We start from the raw sequence: 20,709 nt of genomic DNA, 5'->3' as shown, positions 1-20,709 counted from the left end.
CCCAACCTTAATCCATCCCAAATTCCTGTCACTAGCCATCGCAATTTCCATTTTACGGTTCTTCAGTAAACTTAAAAAAAACAACAACTCAGTGGATCTCCTTTTTCGTCCAAAAGGGAAGAAATGGTTTTGAAACTGATACAGAGCTTTTCTTCTGTGACTATTCCATTAAGATGGCAATTCTAATCGTATACCCTTGAAATGCCTAATAGCATTAGTGGGACTAAATTCTTTTTTTTACAAAGTTTCTAATTAAAGAAGTTTCTGCAAATTAAACAGGAGAAAAAGGTGCAAAAAAGAAAGAAAAGAACAGACATGTCAGCTTCATTACATTATTTTTTAAAGTACGCAGCCAACTAATTCACAAATTATGCTTCCTGCTTATCCTATGATATCAAACTTCTTAAAAATTAAAAATTAATTCTACATTTGCTTTCTTTAATCACTAGCACTGCAAGTCATCCATTCATTTTTTTCTCTTTCCTCCAAGAAGTCAATAAGAGGTTTCCAACCAACCGTAAAGGAATTTGTTGTTTTCTCTCTGTTCAGTGCCATAAATTTAGCCATTTCAGCAAATTCTAGCATCTTTACCAGCCAGGCATCTATTGTAGGTAATTTTGTAGTTTTCCAATTCCAGACAAATAAGAGCCTTGCAGTCACTGTCATATCCAAGAACAAATTCCTGTGACTATTTTCCAGCTTCTTGCCTCTCGAGCCTAACAGAAATGCTTCTCGCCTCAGTGGGAAATCAATCCTTAAAATCTTTTGCATGTGTGCATGTATGTACTTGTATCCAAGATGTCTGTTGTCTATCCTGTAAGTCCACCACATATGGCAAAATGGTGGTGGGACTAACGTCTCTATAGACATGGCTAGAATTAAACCAGCATTAAAAGAACATTAGGTAAAGGTAAAGGTAAAGGTATCCCCTGTGCAAGCACCGAGTCATGTCTGACCCTTGGGGTGACGCCCTCCAGCGTTTTCATGGCAGACTCAATACGGGGTGGTTTGCCAGTGCCTTCCCCAGTCATTACCGTTTACCCCCCAGCAAGCTGGGTACTCATTTTACCGACCTCGGAAGGATGGAAGGCTGAGTCAACCTTGAGCCGGCTGCTGGGATTGAACCCCCAGCCTCATGGGCAAAGCTTTCAGATGGCTGCCTTACCACTCTGCGCCACAAGAGGCTCCTAAAAAAAAGAACATTACACTTTTGAAAAATTAGAAATGGGATTTACCTGAATGGTAGTCTAAGATTCTAACCACACTGACTTCAATACATGTACAAGAGAGTAACTTTGTTTAGGATTGTTCTTCACTGGTAAACCTCAACTATTCCTACTTTCAAGTTCTTGGAAGTGCCACCTTGTAAATCCCAGTTTAAGGCTCCACATGCACACACCCACACTTACTAAGCAAACCACACACCACATTTTTTCAAACGTGTCCAAATTTTTGTGCATAGGCCTCACTGGTGATTCTTAGAAGTGAATCTTTGCCCTCCAATATCTTAAATAAATTTGACAGATAAATGTGCATACAATACCTTTCAGATCTATGGTCCACAGAATTCATGTCATCGGGAGAAATTCTGAACTCACTGATTCGGATTCTCTCTTCATACTCAACTTCAACTGAATAGTAGACAAACACTTTACCATTAAATTTGAATTTAGGATGGAAGACAATACCTAGAAAACCCCTCTCATCGCCTTCCCAAGGTGAGGTAAGCACAGCTTCACTGATGTTCAGAAATGGCTTTTCGAGCCGTGAACGATCTGGCAGGTAGGCCCAAACCAAACCAACTTGTTCGGCAATGAAGAATCTGTGAGTTCCATCATTTGCGTGCACCATGGCAACTGGATTCCTAAGTCCGTTTGCAATTTCCACTAAGCACAACTGCAGGCATCCTTCGGTGTCCGCTGTCACAAGGCCAAGGTTTTGAGTGAGGCGTTTATTGGTCAGGAGGTGAGGAAAGCAGTAGTCGGCATCCTCCAAGGCAAGGTAACGACAGAACTTCGCCATGTTGTTTTCCAGGGCCAGTAACTCTCTGTCTTCAGAAAGCAACTTGAACATGGACCTGCAGTTTTGCCACACTTGTACACAGTAGTCAGGGCAAAGTCCTGGCACGGTTTTCACAGGGGTTGAAGGGTCTTCAGCATCATACAGATGAGCAGCATAAGGGGAGCACTCCTACAGGAAAACAGGGAGGCTGTGTCAGCTGTTTCACATCACTTTGTCATTAAGCTTAGTAGGCAAGCATGCCTTGGCCAATCCGTTTATGTACACGAATGAATCCAAAGTTACATTAGACTTTGTCAATAGCAAGAGTCAGCAACTGACTGTCAGGAAAGAGTTAACAGTTAAGCATTATTGACAGTGGGGACAGGCAGAGCAGATCATGTGATTTGTTCCTAAACTGGCCTTAAGGCAGTGGTCCCCAACCCTCGGTCCGGGGACCGGGACCGGTCCGTAGATCAGTTGGTACCGGGCCGTGGCCCCTCCTCGTCCTCCTCCCCGGCTGCTGCCTCGGGGAGCTGCCCTGCCACTCTGCCACTGGCTCACCTTTGGTGCTCTCCAGCAGCCACCATGGCTGGGGCTCCCCCTTGCCATGGCACTGTGCAGCTGCTGCTGGCGGCTCCCCCAGTGGGTGGCAGGAATTCAGGGGCACTGGCAGGAAAGCAAGTGGAGAAGGGGTTCAGGCGGCGGCAATATCCCTCGGCAAAAGACTACCCCCCCCCCCCGGGCCTCAGTAAAATTGTCAAGCGTTGACCGGTCCCCGGTGATAAAAAGGGACCAGTGCCTTAAGGGATCAATCTTGAGAGTCTCAGCATGTAACAGCTAAAGTTAAGAGCTCCTGCATTAGCTATAGGAATATATGCATTTTCTTGTTTTTTTATCCCAGTTACCCTACCCTGGCAATCTTGTAAATTATTTTATTATACTTTAACACTGGCTTCGCAGGTCTCATCAGTATTAACTCCTCTACTTTTAAATACAGAACAGCCAACAAGTTAACCCTTTCATTCATTGTGGTAGCAACCCCGAGGCTGATCACCAGCAAAATACTCAATGAGGAATTTACTATATCTTCCTGGAAAGAGTTCCTGTATGATCTATACTTCCATTATTTATTTATTAGTAAAATTTATATGCTGCTGCTCCTGGCCAGCCAACTTGTGGCAGCTCGCTTCATCATAACAATAAAACACAATGATAAATAAACAATAAAATTAGAAACAGTCCCCATGCCATTTCCTCCCCAGCCCACACTATGTCTGAGCCCCTGCTCCACGTGCTTTCCCGCTGCCCACTGGGGGGCGCTGCCAGCAGCAGCTGCGCAGTGCCACGCCGAGGAGGAGCCCCAGCCATGGCGGCCACTGGAGAGCACCAAAGGTGAGCTGGCAGCAGAGTGGCAGGGCAGCCCCCAAGGCAGTAGCCGGGGATGAGGACGAGGAGGAGCCACGGCCCGGTACCAGTCCCCAAACCGGGGGTTGGGGACCACTGCTATATAGGAACACTGAAGGAGGGGCTATAGATCTTTCTCGGCCTGGCCTCAACCCAACGCCTGGAGGAATATTAATGTGTCATCTTCATTTGAAGGTCCATATCTTTAAAAACTGTGAAGTAGCCATCGGTGAGCATTTAATAAGATTTTTTAAAAATAGAATTAGTTAAAGGAGGAATGCCCTGACCTAAATAGTCCATGTTAGCCCAATCTTGCCACATCTCAGAAGCTATGGAGGGTTGGGCCTGGTTAATATTTAGATGAGAGACAACCAAGGTAATCTCCAGTTACTATGCAAGGACAAAGGACATCTGTTTATCTCTTGCCTTGAAAATCCTATAGAGTCACCATAAGTCAGCTGTGACTTGATGATGCTTTTCAGAAACAATGGAGCAGGGGTGGCCAAACCAAGGCTCTCCAGATGTCCATGGACTACAATTCCCACGAGCCCCTGCAAAGGAGGAATACAGATTTCAAGTCTGTGATGAGTAAAATCAAAGCCTTTGGGACCATAATGCTTTCTCACACTTTTCTGGGGCCTAGGTGGCGAATGAAAGGAAGTAAAGCAGAAATGCCATTTTTATCTATTTTCCTTTATTGTCATGCAATAAAATGCCGATCTTTGCAGACAGGTTTATTTATAAAGCAAGCCCGCTATTTAAAAGAGGGTAAGGTTAAAATGTCCAAGATTTTGCAGTTTTGCAGTTGGTTTGAATGTTCTGCTCTATGCAGCTGGAACTTGGTTTTATAATGAAGGAAATACAGAAAGGTTCTGTGTCAGAATTATCACAAGAACGCATTTAGAAGGCTGCTAATGCAGGCCCCAAATGGGTGACCGTGCATCAAATTCTTTCTTATTTGCATTTTGCTCTATTTTCCCTACTTTAAAAAATAACTATAGCTGCAAATTAGTGTTAAGCACACAGCGGAATGAGATTCCTTTTCTTTTGCCATCAGGTTATACCTGCTATATGGCAACCGAATGTGGTTTTCAAGGCAAGAGATGTTCAAAGACTCTCTGTTCAAAGACCCTCCACCTCCTAGTTAGTCTCCCACCCATATACTAACCAAGGCTGACCTTGCTATTCTTCCAAGATCTGACATGACCAGGTTAGCCTGGGCTATCCCGGTCAGGGCAGAGTTGCTAGACAAATCACAAAGATATTTAAAAAAAAAACAGACATATGGAGAAAAACATTCAGTAATTGCTTTGTCATACATGAATCTCCCAAAAGAATGTTTTCCCACTACACAGTGCTTTTCTTTGATTTGGCTGGGCAATAAAAGAAGAAGAGTTGGTTTTTATACCCTGCTTTTCACAGCCTGTAGGAATCTCAAAGCAGCTTACAATCACCTTCCCTTCCTTTCCCCACAACAGACACCCTGTGAGGTAGGTGAGGCTGAGAGAGATCTGTCAGGACTGCTCCATGAGAACAGCTCTAACAGGACTATGGTTTGCCCATGATTACCCAGCTGGCTGCATGTGGAGGAGCGGGGAATCAAACCACTACACCATGCTGGCATAACTGTCAATTCCTCATAACTGGGAGGCGGGAAACTCAAGAAAGTAGGTCCTTTTATTTCGTCACATTCCCACTGACTAGAACTGTCTGCAATAAGTCAGAGCGACATTTTCACGAAGTTGATTTTCAGCAACAGAAGTTGCAAAACTTAACATTACAGGGACCACAAAGTTTTCTCTGAAAGAACAGTGCTGCCTGAGAAAATAAAATGCCCTTAACTGCACGAATGAAATCTGTGTGCATTTTTAATTCTGTATTAATGAGGGGTTTTATGTGTATTTTACTATGATCTAAAATGTAGACAGCTAGATGGATGGTTAATTGAAGTGTGTTGCATGGCTGTACCCCTCGGAGTGGAGTTGACGGGTTTTGTTTAGTGTGAGAGGGAAGAAGAGAATGGAGCAAGGAATTGAGTGAGGGCTCTGGAGTCTGAGAGAAGAGCCGCTTTATTTAGAGCCACCTCCACACGCTGACTGTTCCGCCATTCTGCCAAATATGCCTGAACCACCCTGTTGTTTGGGTTCATCTATGTCAGTGGTCCCCAACCCCCGGTCTGGGGACCGGTGCCGGTCCGTGGATCAGTCAGTACCAGTCCATGGCTCCTCCTCATCCTCCTCCCCGGCTGCTGCCTCAGGGGCTGCCCTGCCACTCTGCTGCCGGCTCACCTTGGTGTTCTCTGGTGGCCGCCATGGCTGGGGCTCCCCCTCAACATGGCACTGTGCAGCTGCTGCTGGCAGAGCCCCCCTCAGCGGGAGGACAGGGCGCTGGTGGGAAAGCAAGTGGAGCAGTGGCTCAGGTGGCAGCGGCAACGTCCCTTGGCAAAAGAATACCCCCCCCCGGGCCTCAGTAAAACTGTCAAGCGTTGACTGGTCCCTGGTGATTAAAAGGTTGGGGACCACTAATCTATGTGACGCTTGAAAATAAGCAGGAAATGCGAAGAAAGGCAAGGAGGCAGGCCTTATGGACTTCACCCCAGAACACCACACAGAAGTGTCTTTACAGGTATCACACAAGAAACTATCAAAACATTATACTGTCTCTTGACAAAGTGCTTGTCAAGAGTACAGGATCTATCTTGCCGGGCTTCACTATGTCACTGCAGATAGCTTCTCAAAGTGATAGGTAAAAGCCATTTTTTAAAGTCCCTATGGTGAATCGCTTGTCAAATGAACAGAAAATGCCATTTTGGGCTGTATCAACAGGGGCATCACATCAAAATCACAAGATGTCATAGTCCCATTGTATACAGCACTGGTCAGACCACACCTGGAGTACTGTGTGCAGTTCTGGAGGCCTCACTTCAAGAAGGACGTAGATAAAATTGAAAGGGTACAGAGGAGAGCGACGAGGATGATCTGGGGCCAAGGGACCAAGCCCTATGAAGATAGGTTGAGGGACTTGGGAATGTTCAGCCTGAAGAAAAGGAGGTTGAGAGTGGACATGATAGCCCTCTTTAAGTATTTGAAAGGTTGTTACTTGGAGGAGGGCAGGATGCTGTTTCTGTTGGCTGCAGAGGAGAGGACACGCAGTAATGGGTTTAAACTTCAAGTACAACGATATAGGCTAGATATCAGGAAAAAAATTTTCACAGTCAGAGTAGTTCAGCAGTGGAATAGGCTGCCTAAGGAGGTGGTGAGCTCCCCCTCACTGGAAGTCTTCAAGCAAAGGTTGGATACACACTTTTCTTGGATGCTTTAGGATGCTTTGGGCTGATCCTGCGTTGAGCAGGGGGTTGGACTAGATGGCCTGTATGGCCCCTTCTAACTCTATGATTCTATGATTCTATGAAAATATTGCTCTCTCCATGCCACAGCACAGCTGAAAACATGGCCCTGCACATGAAATTTATGCCCAGAATTAAATTATGTTGCTCTTAGAGGTGCCACTGGACTCAAACTTCATCCGATTCCATCTCTATTCAGCTAGCAACTAAAGCAGGAGAGTTGAGGGAACTGTTTTGTAAAAAAGCAAGGAATAGTAGTAGTAGTGATATTTATTGTTACGGTGTGTGAGCAGAATAAAAAGCAGGGAATACGATGTGTACAATGTAAATAATCAGTTCTTTATAAATACGATACAGACAGGTTCCATCATGGAATGAAAAGAAAACAATTAAACATATCCCTCTGAATCATCAGGAGTTCACCGTGACAAACAAAACCAAGATTCAGCTTTAAGTAGGAGCCCCAGCAGAGGTGAAACACCCAACTTATTATGACAGCTGGCTTACCTACTGTTTTTGAAGGCATGATTTGGCCTTGATTCATTAAGCACTGGTCCAAGGTAAGCATAAGTCTGTGGCATAAGTGTTAGTGAGACAGATCTCACAAAGAGTGACTTGCCCAAAGCTACTCTGCAATCTTGACTAAGAGGGATATTTGGAACTCTGCAGGCAGCAGATATGACTCGTAGTAATGGGTTTAAATTACATATATGACAGTACTGGCTGGATAAAAGGAAAAACCTTTTCATAGAGTCATTCAGCAGTGGAATTGGCTGCCTAAGGAGGTGGTGATCTCCCCCTCACTGGCAGTCTTCAAGCAGTGGCTGGATGGATCCTTATCCTGGATGCTTTAGGCTGATTCTGCATTGAGCAGGGGGTTGGACTAGATGGCCTGTATAACTCTTCTAACAGCCTACCATGATTCATTGACAGTCTAGTCCTGGGCTCTAAGCACTATACAACACTGTCTGGTTTTTCCAAGGCAAAGGTTTGGTCTTCTCATAGTTTGTGTGTGTGTGTGTGTGTGTGTGTGTGTGTGTGAAGTGCTATCAAGTCACATCCAACTTATGGCGACCCTATGAATGAATGTTCTCCAAAATGTCCTATCATTAACAGCCTTGCTCAGGTCTTGCAAACTGGGGGCCACAGCTTCCATCTTACATTGGGTCTTCCTCTTTTCCTGCTGACTTCAACTTCTCCTGGTGTTAGTCTTTTCCAGTGACTCATGTCTTCTCATCATGTGACCCAACTAAGCCTCAGTTTGGTCTTTTAGCTTCTAGGGAGAGTTCAGGGTCGGTTTGCTCTAAAATCCCAGCACATTACTGTCTCCTAAAAAGTTAACACAAGTTTATCTAACAAGGCACAAAATACATGTGTTGCTTTCCTCTGGAACATCTTTGCTTATAACCCAGCCATTGAAAAATCACAGCTGTTTCACTGACTGTAATTTGATGCACTTAGTCATATTGTTGGCTGAATTTAACATACAGCTGGGCCAGCTGAGGACAAGAAGATCTAAAACTCTCTTCCACCCCCCCCCCAAAGAAAAAAAAAACTTTAAAAAAAGCACTTAACAGGATTTGATTCTCTTAAGTCAGTGGAAAGCAGCCCACTGTGTGGATGGGCACTGTGTCAAGACCACAATGTGATGAAGAGTTGGAGGGGGGTGCTTCTAAGTTAGGACGATTGGCAAAAATTATCCAGATACTTAAGCAGCTGTGATTTTGTTCCAGAAATACTCCCCGCCCCCAGGAAAGACACAGCTGGAACCAAGATGGATTTGCTCTCATTGAATCAGGACTTTAAAAAAAAAAAGTATGATAACATTTTGGCAGCTCTGCTAAGCTTTCATAGAAAACTGCTGTGATTTCCCCTTATTGTTGTTATATCTGTTCTCATCTGGACTACACAGCATTAACACCAACCCATAATGTACATAGTTTTTGCTATTATTTTAACTGTATCACCAGATGCAGGGAAAGCTGTTTTTTAAACCTGCTGTGTTAGTTTGTCTGAATTGTCTTACCCAACCAGACCAGGGGTTGGACACAGTGACCAGCAAAGTAATCTACTTGGCGTAGTTCTGCCTGCCGATGAGATTGCGCAAGATCTGCTCCTGGCCTAGATTGCTCATTTGAACAACTTCATAGACGTAAGGTTTGTGCAACAATCTCTTCTGTTTTCCATACTGTAACCTGAGGAGCCATTTTGAGAATGAAGAACGCAATGTGCACTTCCTAAAACTCTGGGATGAGTTGCATAAGAACTTGCGCAAGTGGAAACACAAGTAGGGGTACAATAAGCTTGATTTAGCACAACTGGCTACTGTGGTTTTCTTGTATTTCCATGTGCGCAAGAGGAAATGTTGTGCTGCATCCAACACCCAAAACCCATCCACCCCAGCATTCTGTTTTCAACCGGCCAGATTCTATTTGAACCCCAAACATGGCCTCTTGCTCTTATCTGTCTTCCTATCTGGTGTTTAGAACTTTATCTATCTGATTTTCATCCTTCCAGAGAGCATAGAGCAGTTTACACAGTGGGGCATTTTCATGGGGCAAGTTCTCTTAAAAATTTCACACCAGGTTTCTTCACTGTTCTATTTTCTGCGCTGTTTCAGGGATCCCAGCTGGAAATAAATTCTAAGATTTTACTTTGGATTTGATGGCTACCAGAGTCTATGGCTAACAAGTGTGGTATGAAGTAAACTTGACATAGAACCAAAAGACTTTTAAAGCAAGATTTGTTGTTGTTAGGTGCGAAGTCGTGTCCGACCCATCGCGACCCCATGGACAATGATCTTCCAGGCCTTCCTGTCCTCTACCATTCCCCGCAGTCCATTTAAGTTTGCACCGACTGCTTCAGTGACTCCATCCAGCCACCTCATTCTCACCTCATTCCCTTCTTCTTTTGCCCTCGATCGCTCCCAGCATTAGGCTCTTCTCCAGGAAGTCCTTCCTTCTCATGAGGTGGCCAAAGTATTTGAGTTTCATCTTCAGGATCTGGCCTTCTAAGGAGCAGTCAGGGCTGATCTCCTCTAGGACTGACCGGTTTGTTCGCCTTGCAGTCCAAGGGACTCGCAAGAGTCTTCTCCAACACCAGAGTTCAAAAGCCTCAATTCTTTGACGCTTGGCCTTCCTTATGGTCCAACTTTCACAGCCATACATTGCAACTGGGAATACCATAGCCTTGACTAAATGAACTTTTGTTGGCAGGGTGATGTCTCTGCTTTTTAGGATGCTGTCTAAATTTGCCATAGCTTTCCTCCCCAGGAGCAAGCGTCTTTTAATTTCTTTGGTGCAGTCCCCATCTGCAGTGATCTTGGAGCCCAGGAAAATAAAATCTGTCACTACCTCCAAAGCAAGATTAATTTGATACAAAAAAAAGTTTAAAATGTTGTGAGGATTGTTGGTATCTAAGTTAGTGGCCATGTTAGAACAATCCTCAAAACATTTTTTAAAGTTCTACCTTCTGTTTTATTTTTTTATTTTTTTATCCCACCTTCTGTTTAATCTCACTCTAATCCTCTGAGGCAAGGGTAGTCAACCTGTGGTCCTCCAGATGTTCATGGACTACAATTCCCATGAGAACTGTAGTCCATGGACATCTGGAGGACCACGATTACCCCTGCTCTGAGGGAGGCTTTAGATATCTACTAAAAATGTAGGGAAGTGTGTGTTTGTGGGGGAGCATCTGTGTGCTTTTGAGAGCCTGTCCAACCGGCCCAAAGCACTTTGAATCGGGTCAGGGAAACTAAATCATTAAGTAGTAATAAATGTTACACTGATCCAATCTCTGTGGGACAGAGTGCATTTACTTCAGGAGCAGGCTTGCTGTCAGAATGGGTTCACTCACACGTGTGGGTTCACTCCACTTGGGGACTTGCAGGTGAATGTGTGGACTGTCTGTGCACGAAACAGAAGACATCCAAAGTGCTTTAACAGGCTGCAAAAGCTCATTCAGACCTTTTCCGTATGGGAGGGGGAACGGCCAGGCCAGTGCTCGTCTGGCAGCAAGGCTAATCCACATGACATTGGCAACTCTGGCCCCGCCCTGGACCAAACAGACCCTCCATTGCCCTACGGAGGCCAGGCCTGTGTGGAAGGGGCCTTCCAGGCCCGGCTCCTCCTCCTCCTACGGTGTCCCAGAAGGGACAAATAATGTCCCAGTTGATTCCGCAGCACTTCGTTGCGGTGCAGAGCTGACTGGGGCATTTAAAATATTTTCATGAAGGTGGGATTGCCTTCGTGAAAATAAACCACCCTCACTGCCGTGAACTGTGGCAGAACCTCTCCGCCCCAGCTGACTCATGTTGGGGCAGTAATCCGGGACGAACTGGGTCCGGCAGGGAAAATTTCCCTCCGCCTCGACCTGGGAAGTGGCAGGGCTAACTGCCCCCGTAACAAGGAACCAGTGTAAGCCTGATACAGTTGCCACTATGCAGAAGAGGTCTCACAGATGCAAATTTTTATGCTGAAGTCTGTGAGTGACCAAACATGCATTAGAGCAGTGGTCCCCAACCTTTTTATCACTCAATGCCAGGGACCACTCACCGGGGACCACTCAATGCCTTTTACTGAGGCCCGATGGGGGGTAGTTTACTCCTCTACTCTCAACCACTGCCCTAGCACTCTCTGATCGCTATGGTAATGTTTAAACATCCCTTCAAAATAAGATACAGACATGCCACAACAATGAAGTGTGTTGTAAAGGGCTGGGGGGATGAAGTAAAGGGCCGGGGGGGGGGAGAGAAGGCGTCCTTCGGGGCCCACCTCCAATTAGTCGAAGGACCACATGTGGTCCGCGGCCCACAGGTTGGGGATCGCTACATTAGAGAACTGGTCCTAAGAATAAGAGTAAGTCTAATCATGTTTTCTCACAAATAAGTCCCATTTTGTTCAGTGGGGCTTTCTCCTAGGTAAGCAAGTAATGGTTTGCAGCTATCCAAAGCTGGTTTTACATTGTACAGCTCCTATAAAAGGTTTGCCATATCCCCAAATAATACCAGACAGAGTCACAAGGATAAATGCCTAAATCCGGATGCTAATTCTTGGAAACTGCAAGCAAGGTAGAAAGAGTGATACAGGAATATGACCAGCTTCTTGTTCCATTCAGGGAAAAGAAGCAACAATAAATCACAACTAAAGATAGAAAGATCTGATATTTGGGAGCATTCACATTCGTACACAGAGACAACTTGTCAAAATAGTGTGACTAATGGAAGAAAATTGCCATCTGCAAGTCTGGCAAGTGAGTCCTAAATCAATATAGCAGATTCCTTTGAATTATGTCATCTGCTGTGACATAAAAACATAAATGGTATGCAAACACAGAGAATGGTTGAAAGAGGAGGGCACAGGAGTTGCCTCTGTTCTTCCCACATAGCTTTGGAAAATGCAGCTTCTTCAACCAAAGCAATGGATGCAGCATCCTATATAATTAAGGAGGGCAGATTCCTAAGTAACCTGCAGGACTGGTCAAGTGTGAACTGTGATAAGGATATGAGCATTTTTCATAAGGAACACACTGCAGGAACTCACCACACGCTATGGTAGATGCATGGCTAGGTATGAACATGTGGGATAATAGAGCATCCATCCCATGCCCCTAATCTGGAAGAGGGATATGTGAGCATCTATGCATGCAAAAAGTCTCAGACCCTATTCCCATCAACAGATGCAAAACTAAGGTCTAATACTTGGGAATAATCCCTGTTGAATAACATGAGAGTTTCAAGTAAACCTTAAGTTTGCTACCAAATGCACTCCTAAGGAAACAAAGGTCCCCCCTCCCCATCTTATTCCTCTCTCCACAACTGGAATTCTGAGGTCCACTACCATTAAACATGGAGGTTTCATTCCGTTACCATGACTAATAGCTGCTGACAGGCTCATCCCCCATACATTTGTCTGGTTTCCCTTTAAAAGCGCCCTACACTGAAGGTCACCGCTACATCTTGTGACAGTGAAATCAGGAAGTTAATTTAATTATGCATCAATCCGTGGAGATGATGTTGTTTGACTTGAATCTGCTGCCAACCAGTTTTACTGAGTGATGCTGAGCCTAATATGCTTTGGGAAAAGAAGACGGCATTCTCTGTGTGCTTTTCTTCCACATTTATTTATTTAGAACATTTTTATGCTACCTCTCCAGGAACCTGCCCGCAAAGGCAAAAAGAAAACAAAATACTAAAAGATATTAAGAGCCAGTTTGGTGTAGTGATTAAGAGTGGCAGCCTCTAATCTGAAGAATCCCCACTCCTTTGATTCCCCACTCCTCCTCCACATGCAGCCAGCTGGGTGACCTTGGACCTTTCAAAGTTCTCAGGGCTGTCTCAGCCTCACCTCCCTCACAGGGTGTCTGTTGTGGGGAGAGGAAGGGTAGGAGATTGTAAGCGGCATTGAGACTCCTTCTGGTAGAGAAAAGTGGGTACTTCGACTCTTTTCCTAATAATTCCTACCACAGAATGTGTCTTTTTCACTTCTGCTGCACAGTGAGTCAACACGGAGCTATCCAGCTGTACTACAAATAATCTTTCCTGGTCAGTCACTGAGTGACTGGATAGCTAGTATAGTATAAGGTCAAACTCCCATTCTGCTGTGGAAGCCTGTTGGTGACCTCGGGGCAATCATACTCTCTCTGCTTAACCAAAGAACATAAGGGAGGCCATGTTGGATCAGGCCAATGGCCCATCACACCATGCCATCAGAAGAAGAGACTGTTTTATACCACAGTTTTCTCTACCAGAAGGAGTCTCAAAGCGGCTTACAATCACCTTCCCTTCCTCTCCCCACAAGAGGCACCCTGTGAGATAGGTGGGGCTGAGAGAGCCCTGACATTACTGGTCTGTGAGAACAGCACTACCAGAGCTGTGAAGAGCCCAAGTTCACCCAACTGGCTGCATGCGGAGGAGTGGGGAATCAAACCCGGCTCTCCAGATTAGAAGCTGCCACCAGCACATGTGGCTTGGCCCTAACAGGGACTGTTTCCACACTGGAGATATTGTTTGGGTTTGCATTTTTAAAGGGTTGACTTTTTTGTCTGTTTCCACATTGAGATCCACTTCTTCAGATGCAGACCCGGATTGCCCCCTCATTTGCCCCACAGCAAAGGAATCCCCAGAAAACAGTTTTTCACCGTTCAAGTGAGGTCTGATTTGGGGATTTTTAGTGTGGAAATGTGTGCACTTGGGTTTTCACTGTGCCCGCCATTTTGAGTCATTCGGGCACACCCCTTTCCTTGTCACCATCCCCCATCATCCTCCCTCCACTCCAAAAAAATCTGCTTTAAAAAAAGGGGGGGGGGTGTTGATCGCGTTACAACGCTGTTGCTAACTTTTTAAAAAAGCAATCTTGCCCAGCAGAATTATAATGCTATATCCCAGGTTTGTTTTTTTATTACATTCAGGGACGGGAGAGAGGTGATCAATGATGCAGAATGGTGGGATTAAGGGATGCAACAAAGATGCAAGCATTTCTCAAAGAAAAACCCCACATTTTTTTGAAGAGGGGGAAGAGAGCAATGCATAATGGGAGGCTGTGTCCGTCGGACTCACTGTGAAAAGCATGTTGCGAATTTAAGCCTGGGAAATAAGGGAAGGACCAAATTGCCATCCTCCAAAAGTTAATACACAAAATAATGTGTAGAATTACTGGTGCATGGGAAGGGTGAGACAGAATCTGTAACTATGTTTGGAATACAAGGAGGAGGAGAGGAAGATCACTGAGGAGCCAGCTTGGTGTAGTGGACTGGTGGCCTCTAGTCTGGCAAGCCAGGTCTGATTCTTCTCTCCTCCACATGCAGCCTTTGGACTAGCCACAACCCTCTTAGGACTGTTCTGCCTGAGCAGTTCTATCTGAGCTCTCTTTGGCACACCTACCTCACAGGGAGTCTGTTGTGGGGAGAAGAAAGGAAGGCGATTGGAAGCCACTTTGAGATGCCTTCAGGTAGTGAAAAGCAAGGTCTACAAAACAACTCTCCTTCATGGCAGGGTTGGAATCCTATGCCAACCGACTCCCCCGACATGCTTGCATACGGCTGCCCTTAACTGGCTGGCTGAGTGGCCCCTTTCTCTCAGCCTAACCCACCTCCCATGGTTGCCAGGCTGAAGCAGAGGAAGGGCAAGCCCTGTCCAAAGCGAACGGGAGAGAAACCTGGAGGCGTCGCTATAGCAATCGACGCCCAGCGCGCGCGCCCGCTCTGCCTCGGCGCCGAGGGCGGCTCACCTGGCACAGGAGGTCCTGCAGGTGGCCGGCGCAGGCGGCGTAGGCGGCGTGGTCGAGGTGCTCGGTGACGCGGTAGAAGCGCTCCAGGAGGGCGGAGTCGCGCTGCGCCTCGCAGCAGCCGAAGTCCGAGTACTGCGTGCAGAAGGCGAGCGGCCGCGGAGGCTTGAAGGGGGGCTTGAAGTCCAGGCACTGCGGGTGGCCCGACGCCTGCCTCGCCAGCAGCAGCAGCAACAGCAGCAGAGCCGCCAGGGCGAAGTAGGGCCGGGCCCGGCCACCGGGGTCCCGCTCGCCGCCCCGCCGCAGGCTCTCCATCTCCCGCGGCGCTCAGGGAAGGCGCGGCTGGGCGGGACGGCTACCAGGCGCGCGGTCTCGGCGACGCCCGCCCATGGCTCCCCTCCTGCTCCGTCGTCCCCCGCGCTTTGCACCTCAGGCGCGCTCCGGTCCAAGCGTCTCCGGCCCCGGGGCTGCCCGCCTCCTCACGCGCGCGGCCAACTCCGGGGAAGGCGAGGGGCGAGTGCTTGGCCATGCCGCCCGCCCCTTTGCTTCCCGAGGCGCCTCCGAGCCCCCAAAGGCAGCGAGGGAAGGCGAGCCCAGGCGCCGCCCTCCGCACTGGGCGGGCAAAGAGCGGCTGGAGCGGAGGCGGCGGAGCGCCAAGGAGGACGGCCACGTGCTGGAGCCGCGGCTCTCTAGCTGGCCCCGGTCGGGCCCAGACCTTGACGGAAAGGGGGGAGGCCAAGGGGCGTTTCCTCTTCCAGACGGGAACGTCCAGACGCGAAGTGCTCTGGAAACGGATGAGGAAAAGTACAAAATGGGCGCTGGAGTCGGCGCCTGCGAGAGGCCATAGGCCCCAAACATGGCCAAAACCCACACAAGGGGGTCACGCCCCAGACACCCACCTCGAGGTTGGCCCCCCTCTAGGAGAAAGCGACCTATCAGTAATCGCCATAAGCAAATAGATGAGGAGCTGACAGACTCAGATGCCTGCCTAGCATACAAAACTGTTACTATTACCGGCAGGAAATAATTAACGTCCTATAAACAAAGAGTCTTGTGTTTGACTTACAGGAGTAAGCATCTCTTGTGCATGCAACAATGATGCTGGTTTGCAAATGCCTCTGAGCAATGTGTCTTAAATGGAGAAAACAATGCAAAGCCAGGTTTATTGTGAGGAATGTATTTGAAAACTAACCTCGTATCTCCAGGCATTTCCAAGCTGGTAAATCTACATAGCACCCTTTTGGTCATGGAAAGAAATGATCCCAGAATTATGCTTAGGTCTGCAACAATGCTGGAGAGATCTCTGCTTCTCTTGTCCTAGTTTGGTTGGGGGAGAGCTTCATTTAAATGCTTTACTTTGTTGTTGTTAGGTGTGACGTTGTGTCCGACCCCATGGCGACCCCATGGACAATGATCCTCCAGGCCTTCCTGTCCTCTACCATTCCTCGGAGTCCATTTAAGTTTGCACCGACTGCTTCAGTGACTCCATCCAGCCACCTCATTCTCTGTCGTCCCCTTCTTCTTTTGCCCTCAATCGCTCCCGGCATTAGGCTCTTCTCCAGGGAGTCCTTCCTTCTCATGAGGTGGCCAAAGTATTTGAGTTTCATCTTCAGGATCTGGCCTTCTAAGGACCAGGCAGGGCTGATCTCATCTAGGACTGACCGGTTTGTTCGCCTTGCAGTCCTTTATGTGGGAATATCAGATAATGGATCCCCCATTGGGCATATTTCATTTTGTCCCTACATTTGAATACAGGGATAACAAGAAAGCTCTGGTGGAGCTTTGCTTGAAGCCATTGGATCTTCTCAGTAGCTGACTTATGTTCCCCACTTCAAGGAGGGGGTGGAGATCTGCTGTTGCAACTGATCTGCAGATAATAGAGATCAGTTACCCTGCAGAAAAGGGCTGCTTTGGAAAGTGGACTGTATGGTAGAGTCCTGCCTTCCCATCCCCAAAATTCCAGGTGTTTCTCAACTCTCCCTCATATACAACTAAAAGCTTGTGACTCTTTAGTTACCTCTGTTGTTGCAGCTTCCCTTGCTCAATTGTTTTTCTTGCAAGCTAGTTAAAGAGAACCTAGCATGCACACATCCATTAGGGCAGTGGTCCCCAACCTTTTTGATGCTGAGGACCGGCAGGGCAACTGCCCACCCGCGCATGCCACGCATGCGCGGCCGGGCCGTGCATGCGCAATGCACGGGTGCGGCCCTGATTCCCTCTCCTCCCCCACGCAGTAAGAAGCTTCCCGGGCCGCAAGCTTGCGGCCTGGGAAGTATTTTACTGCGAGGGGGGGCGGGGAGAGGGAGCCGCGGCCTGGCGCCAAGGCCTTCGCGGCCCGGCACCGGGCCGCGGCCTGCGGGTTGGGGACCACTGCATTAGGGTTCTTGCATAATGTTGCAGGGGACTTTAATTCAGTTTTGAAGAAGGAATCGAAACATGCCTCACTTTTTTCACCTTCTAGAAGTTCATTTTTAATCAGATTTCTGAGTAGGCTTTAATTTGCATTGGGGATAATCAGCTTTTTGTCTCACATCAAGTGTTTCAGAGGTTGTGGCAACCCAATCCATTATTGACATGTGACGTGATAAGAAACGATAGCCAGCAACATTTGCAGAGCTCGATCCAGCTGTTTCAGAACTTCCTTGACAGGACAAAACGTTAACCTCAATTTCCTGAAGCTCAATCTAAAAACTTCCCTTTCCTCACTGGAAATTTTAATCTCTGGAGCCAAAATCCCTAGTATTCCCTCTAACTCTGCAGTCCGCCCAACCATGGAAGCTTTCAAAGCCTTCAAAGAGAGTTTGATTTCTTTTTATGAGATATGCCAGCAGTCAAAATAATTGCTAAGGGTAAAGGTATCCCCTGTGCAAGCACCGAGTCATGTCTGACCCTTGGGGTGACGCCCTCTAGCGTTTTCATGGCAGACTCAATACGGGGTGGTTTGCTAGTGCCTTCCCCAGTCATGACCGTTTACCCCCCAGCAGCAAGCTGGGTACTCATTTCACCGACCTCGGAAGGATGGAAGGCTGAGTGAACCTTGAGCCAGCTGCTGGGATCGAACTCCCAGCCTCATGGGCAAAGCTTTCAGACGGCTGCCTTACCACTCTGCGCCACAAGAGGCTCTTTATTTGAGTTTGAGGAAGTTGTTGCAGCCAGTCATGGGGGGTCGAAGCATGTCACAAAAGAGGTGGTTTCATTGTTGCCTTTTAGTTAAAGGACAAAATGCTTTACATAGAATGCTACTTCTCTAGTAGCTGGTAAATGAAGTAAGGGGGGGGGGGTTCCTAAAAGCAAGTTCTGTAAAGCATGTAATGACTGATGTAAAATCTTACTGCAATTGTAGTTAGGGGCAAATTAAATCCAAGGGGCTGAAGCAGAGCTTGGATTCCCCATGCACTTTTCATTGTAGTACAGGCAACAGTCCTCACTTGGATTGCTCAGGCTAGCCTGACCAGATCTCAGATGCAAAGAAGGCTCTAGTTCATACTTGGGTGGAAAACCAAGGGACTACAGAGTTACAATCATGGAACCATAGAGTTGGAAGGGGCCATACAGGCTACCTACTCCAACCCCTTGCTCAATGCAGGATCAGCCTAAAGCATCCATGATAAATATTTGTCTAACTGCTGCTTAAAGCCCCTCTCAACCTCCTCTTCTCCAGGCTGAACATTCCAAAGTCCTTCAGCCTTTCCTCTTAGTCCCCAGGCCCTGGACGATCCTCATTGCTCTCCTCTGAACCCTCTCAATTTTGCCTACATCCTTTTTGAAATGAGGCCTCCAGAACTGCACACAGGACTCCAGGTGCGGTCTGACCAATGTGGCATACAGTGGGTCTAAGACATATTGCAATTTCGATGTGACGCCTCTGTTGATACAGCCCTAGACTACATTCACTTTCATTACCTCTGCATCACACTGTCTGCTCATATTTAGCTTGCAGTCCACAAGTGCCCCAAAATCTTGCTCACACACACTGCCACCCAGAAATGTATGCATACTTCTCATTTTCGTAGAATCATACAGTTGGAAGATACATCCAGGGTCATCTAGTCCTACCCCCTGCAAAATGCAGGAAACTCACAACTACCTGCTTACCCACAGTGACCCCAATTCCATGTTCAGATGATGCCCACCTAAAAAACAGAGCCCCTGGCCAGTCTGGTCTGGAGGAAATTTACCTTCTGACACCAAAGTGGTGATCCGCATTTCCCTGGACATACAAGAAAGGACCACAAGAGCCAGGCTTGGACACTTTCCTTTCTGCCCACCCTCTTACAATCTGCCATCAGTAAGATCCAGATGTAGAACTCTGCAGATGCCTTACAATTTTTGTGACCCAGATATCTGAACTCTGCACTTATCCTTATTGAATTGCCTTTTGTTCTCATTTGCCCACTTTTCTAGCACTTTTCCAGATGGCTTCCAGCTTGAAACATCTAAATGTTGCTTTCTCTCCTGCTGTGGGAATTTAGCTGGGGAACAGCCAAGGGTTTGAGTCAAAGGACAGGACTCTTAACAGCTTCTGTCCCTTGGCTCTTAGTCCACAGAGCACAGCCCATGCAGTATACAGACAGAAGGAGGAGGAGTTGTTGTTGGTTCTTATATGCTGCTTTTCTCTACCCGAAGGAGTCTCAAAGCGGCTTGCATTCGCCTTCCCTTTCCTCTTCCAACAACAGGCACCCTGCGAGGTAGGGAGGCGGAGAGAGCCCTGATATTACTGCTCGGTCAGAGCAGCTTTTTCAGTGCTTTAAGTAAAGCTCCATATATAAAATTATAAAACCATTTACACTTAAAATCAGCATCAGTTAAAAAAAACATGCTCCGCTATAACCCCAAAAGCCTGAGAACAGATAAATCAAAAATGTTTACCACCCCAGGCTTAGAGGGAGAGGGTGAGGAGTAGGGGAGGGGTATTCAGATGTCAACAAGTGCTGATCTTAGCTTCAACAATACGCCTGGTGGAAGACCCTCAGTTTACAGGCCCTTCAGAGCTTTGACAGCTCCAGTAGGGCCGTATTTCGACCAGCAACTCATTCCACCTGGCTCTGGTAGATGTTAAGTGCACTTCTCTAGGGCCAGGAATCACCAACAGATTGGAAACGGTGGAGAGCGAAACGTACTTCAGGAGGTGCACTCAGAGAGGTGATCCCTAAGGCACACAGGTTTGTAAAAGAAAACACACACCAATGCCCCAGATTCATTTGACAACTGATCCAGTGCAAAATTCCTGCCTGGTGCCAGTTTATACCAATCCCACAGATCCTAAGCATGAGCAGAACCCATCTGCTAAGTCTCCTTAAGAGATTCTGAATGGCAAGAACAAATTATTTTCTCCCCTCCCCCCCCACCTCCGCACACAGACACGGGACGAAGGCCAAGACCTGCAAAGAGAGCCCCATTTGGATCAGCCTCGACATTAAGCAGATTGCATCTTTGTCACAACATCTGCAAACGGGCTGACGCAAAGCCAAACAGTGTCCTTTGCAGGTTTTTTTGGAACACTTTCTTGTAGCTTAGCTGTTCCGAGCTGCTACAGAGACTCCTACTATGAATAATTCATCAAAGCAGACTAGGACTCCCCCCCCCCCCACACACACACACATACACCAAGCTGCCTTTATTGGACATTCAGAACTGACTGGGAAGCAGTGTGTGTGCATACATCAGGAAGCCAAGAACCCTGCTTTCCTGGAGGTTCTTGGATCCAGTTTAAAATTTCAGATCTGCCGTCAGCTA

At 47.1% G+C, this 20,709-nt stretch overlaps 1 protein-coding gene across 1 annotated transcript in view; it reads right to left on the bottom strand.

The window, feature by feature from the left end:
- Positions 1-15,552, bottom strand: part of HHIPL1 (HHIP like 1) — a 37,032-nt gene extending 21,480 nt beyond the window's left edge. Inside the window, exons 1-2 of the mRNA XM_077323645.1 lie at positions 14,977-15,552; positions 1,544-2,190 (exon numbers count right to left, since the gene is read on the bottom strand). Coding sequence (XP_077179760.1) covers positions 1,544-2,190; positions 14,977-15,288 — 959 coding nt within the window. The 5' untranslated portion in view covers positions 15,289-15,552. The remainder of the gene's footprint in view (positions 1-1,543; positions 2,191-14,976) is intronic.
- Positions 15,553-20,709: the final 5,157 nt, after the last annotated feature.

This window comes from Paroedura picta, chromosome 2 (assembly GCF_049243985.1).
Source record: "Paroedura picta isolate Pp20150507F chromosome 2, Ppicta_v3.0, whole genome shotgun sequence".
Lineage (NCBI taxonomy): Eukaryota > Metazoa > Chordata > Lepidosauria > Squamata > Gekkonidae > Paroedura > Paroedura picta.
The sequence above is the reverse complement of the archived record's forward strand: the minus strand, read 5'-3'. Positions and strand labels throughout refer to the sequence as shown.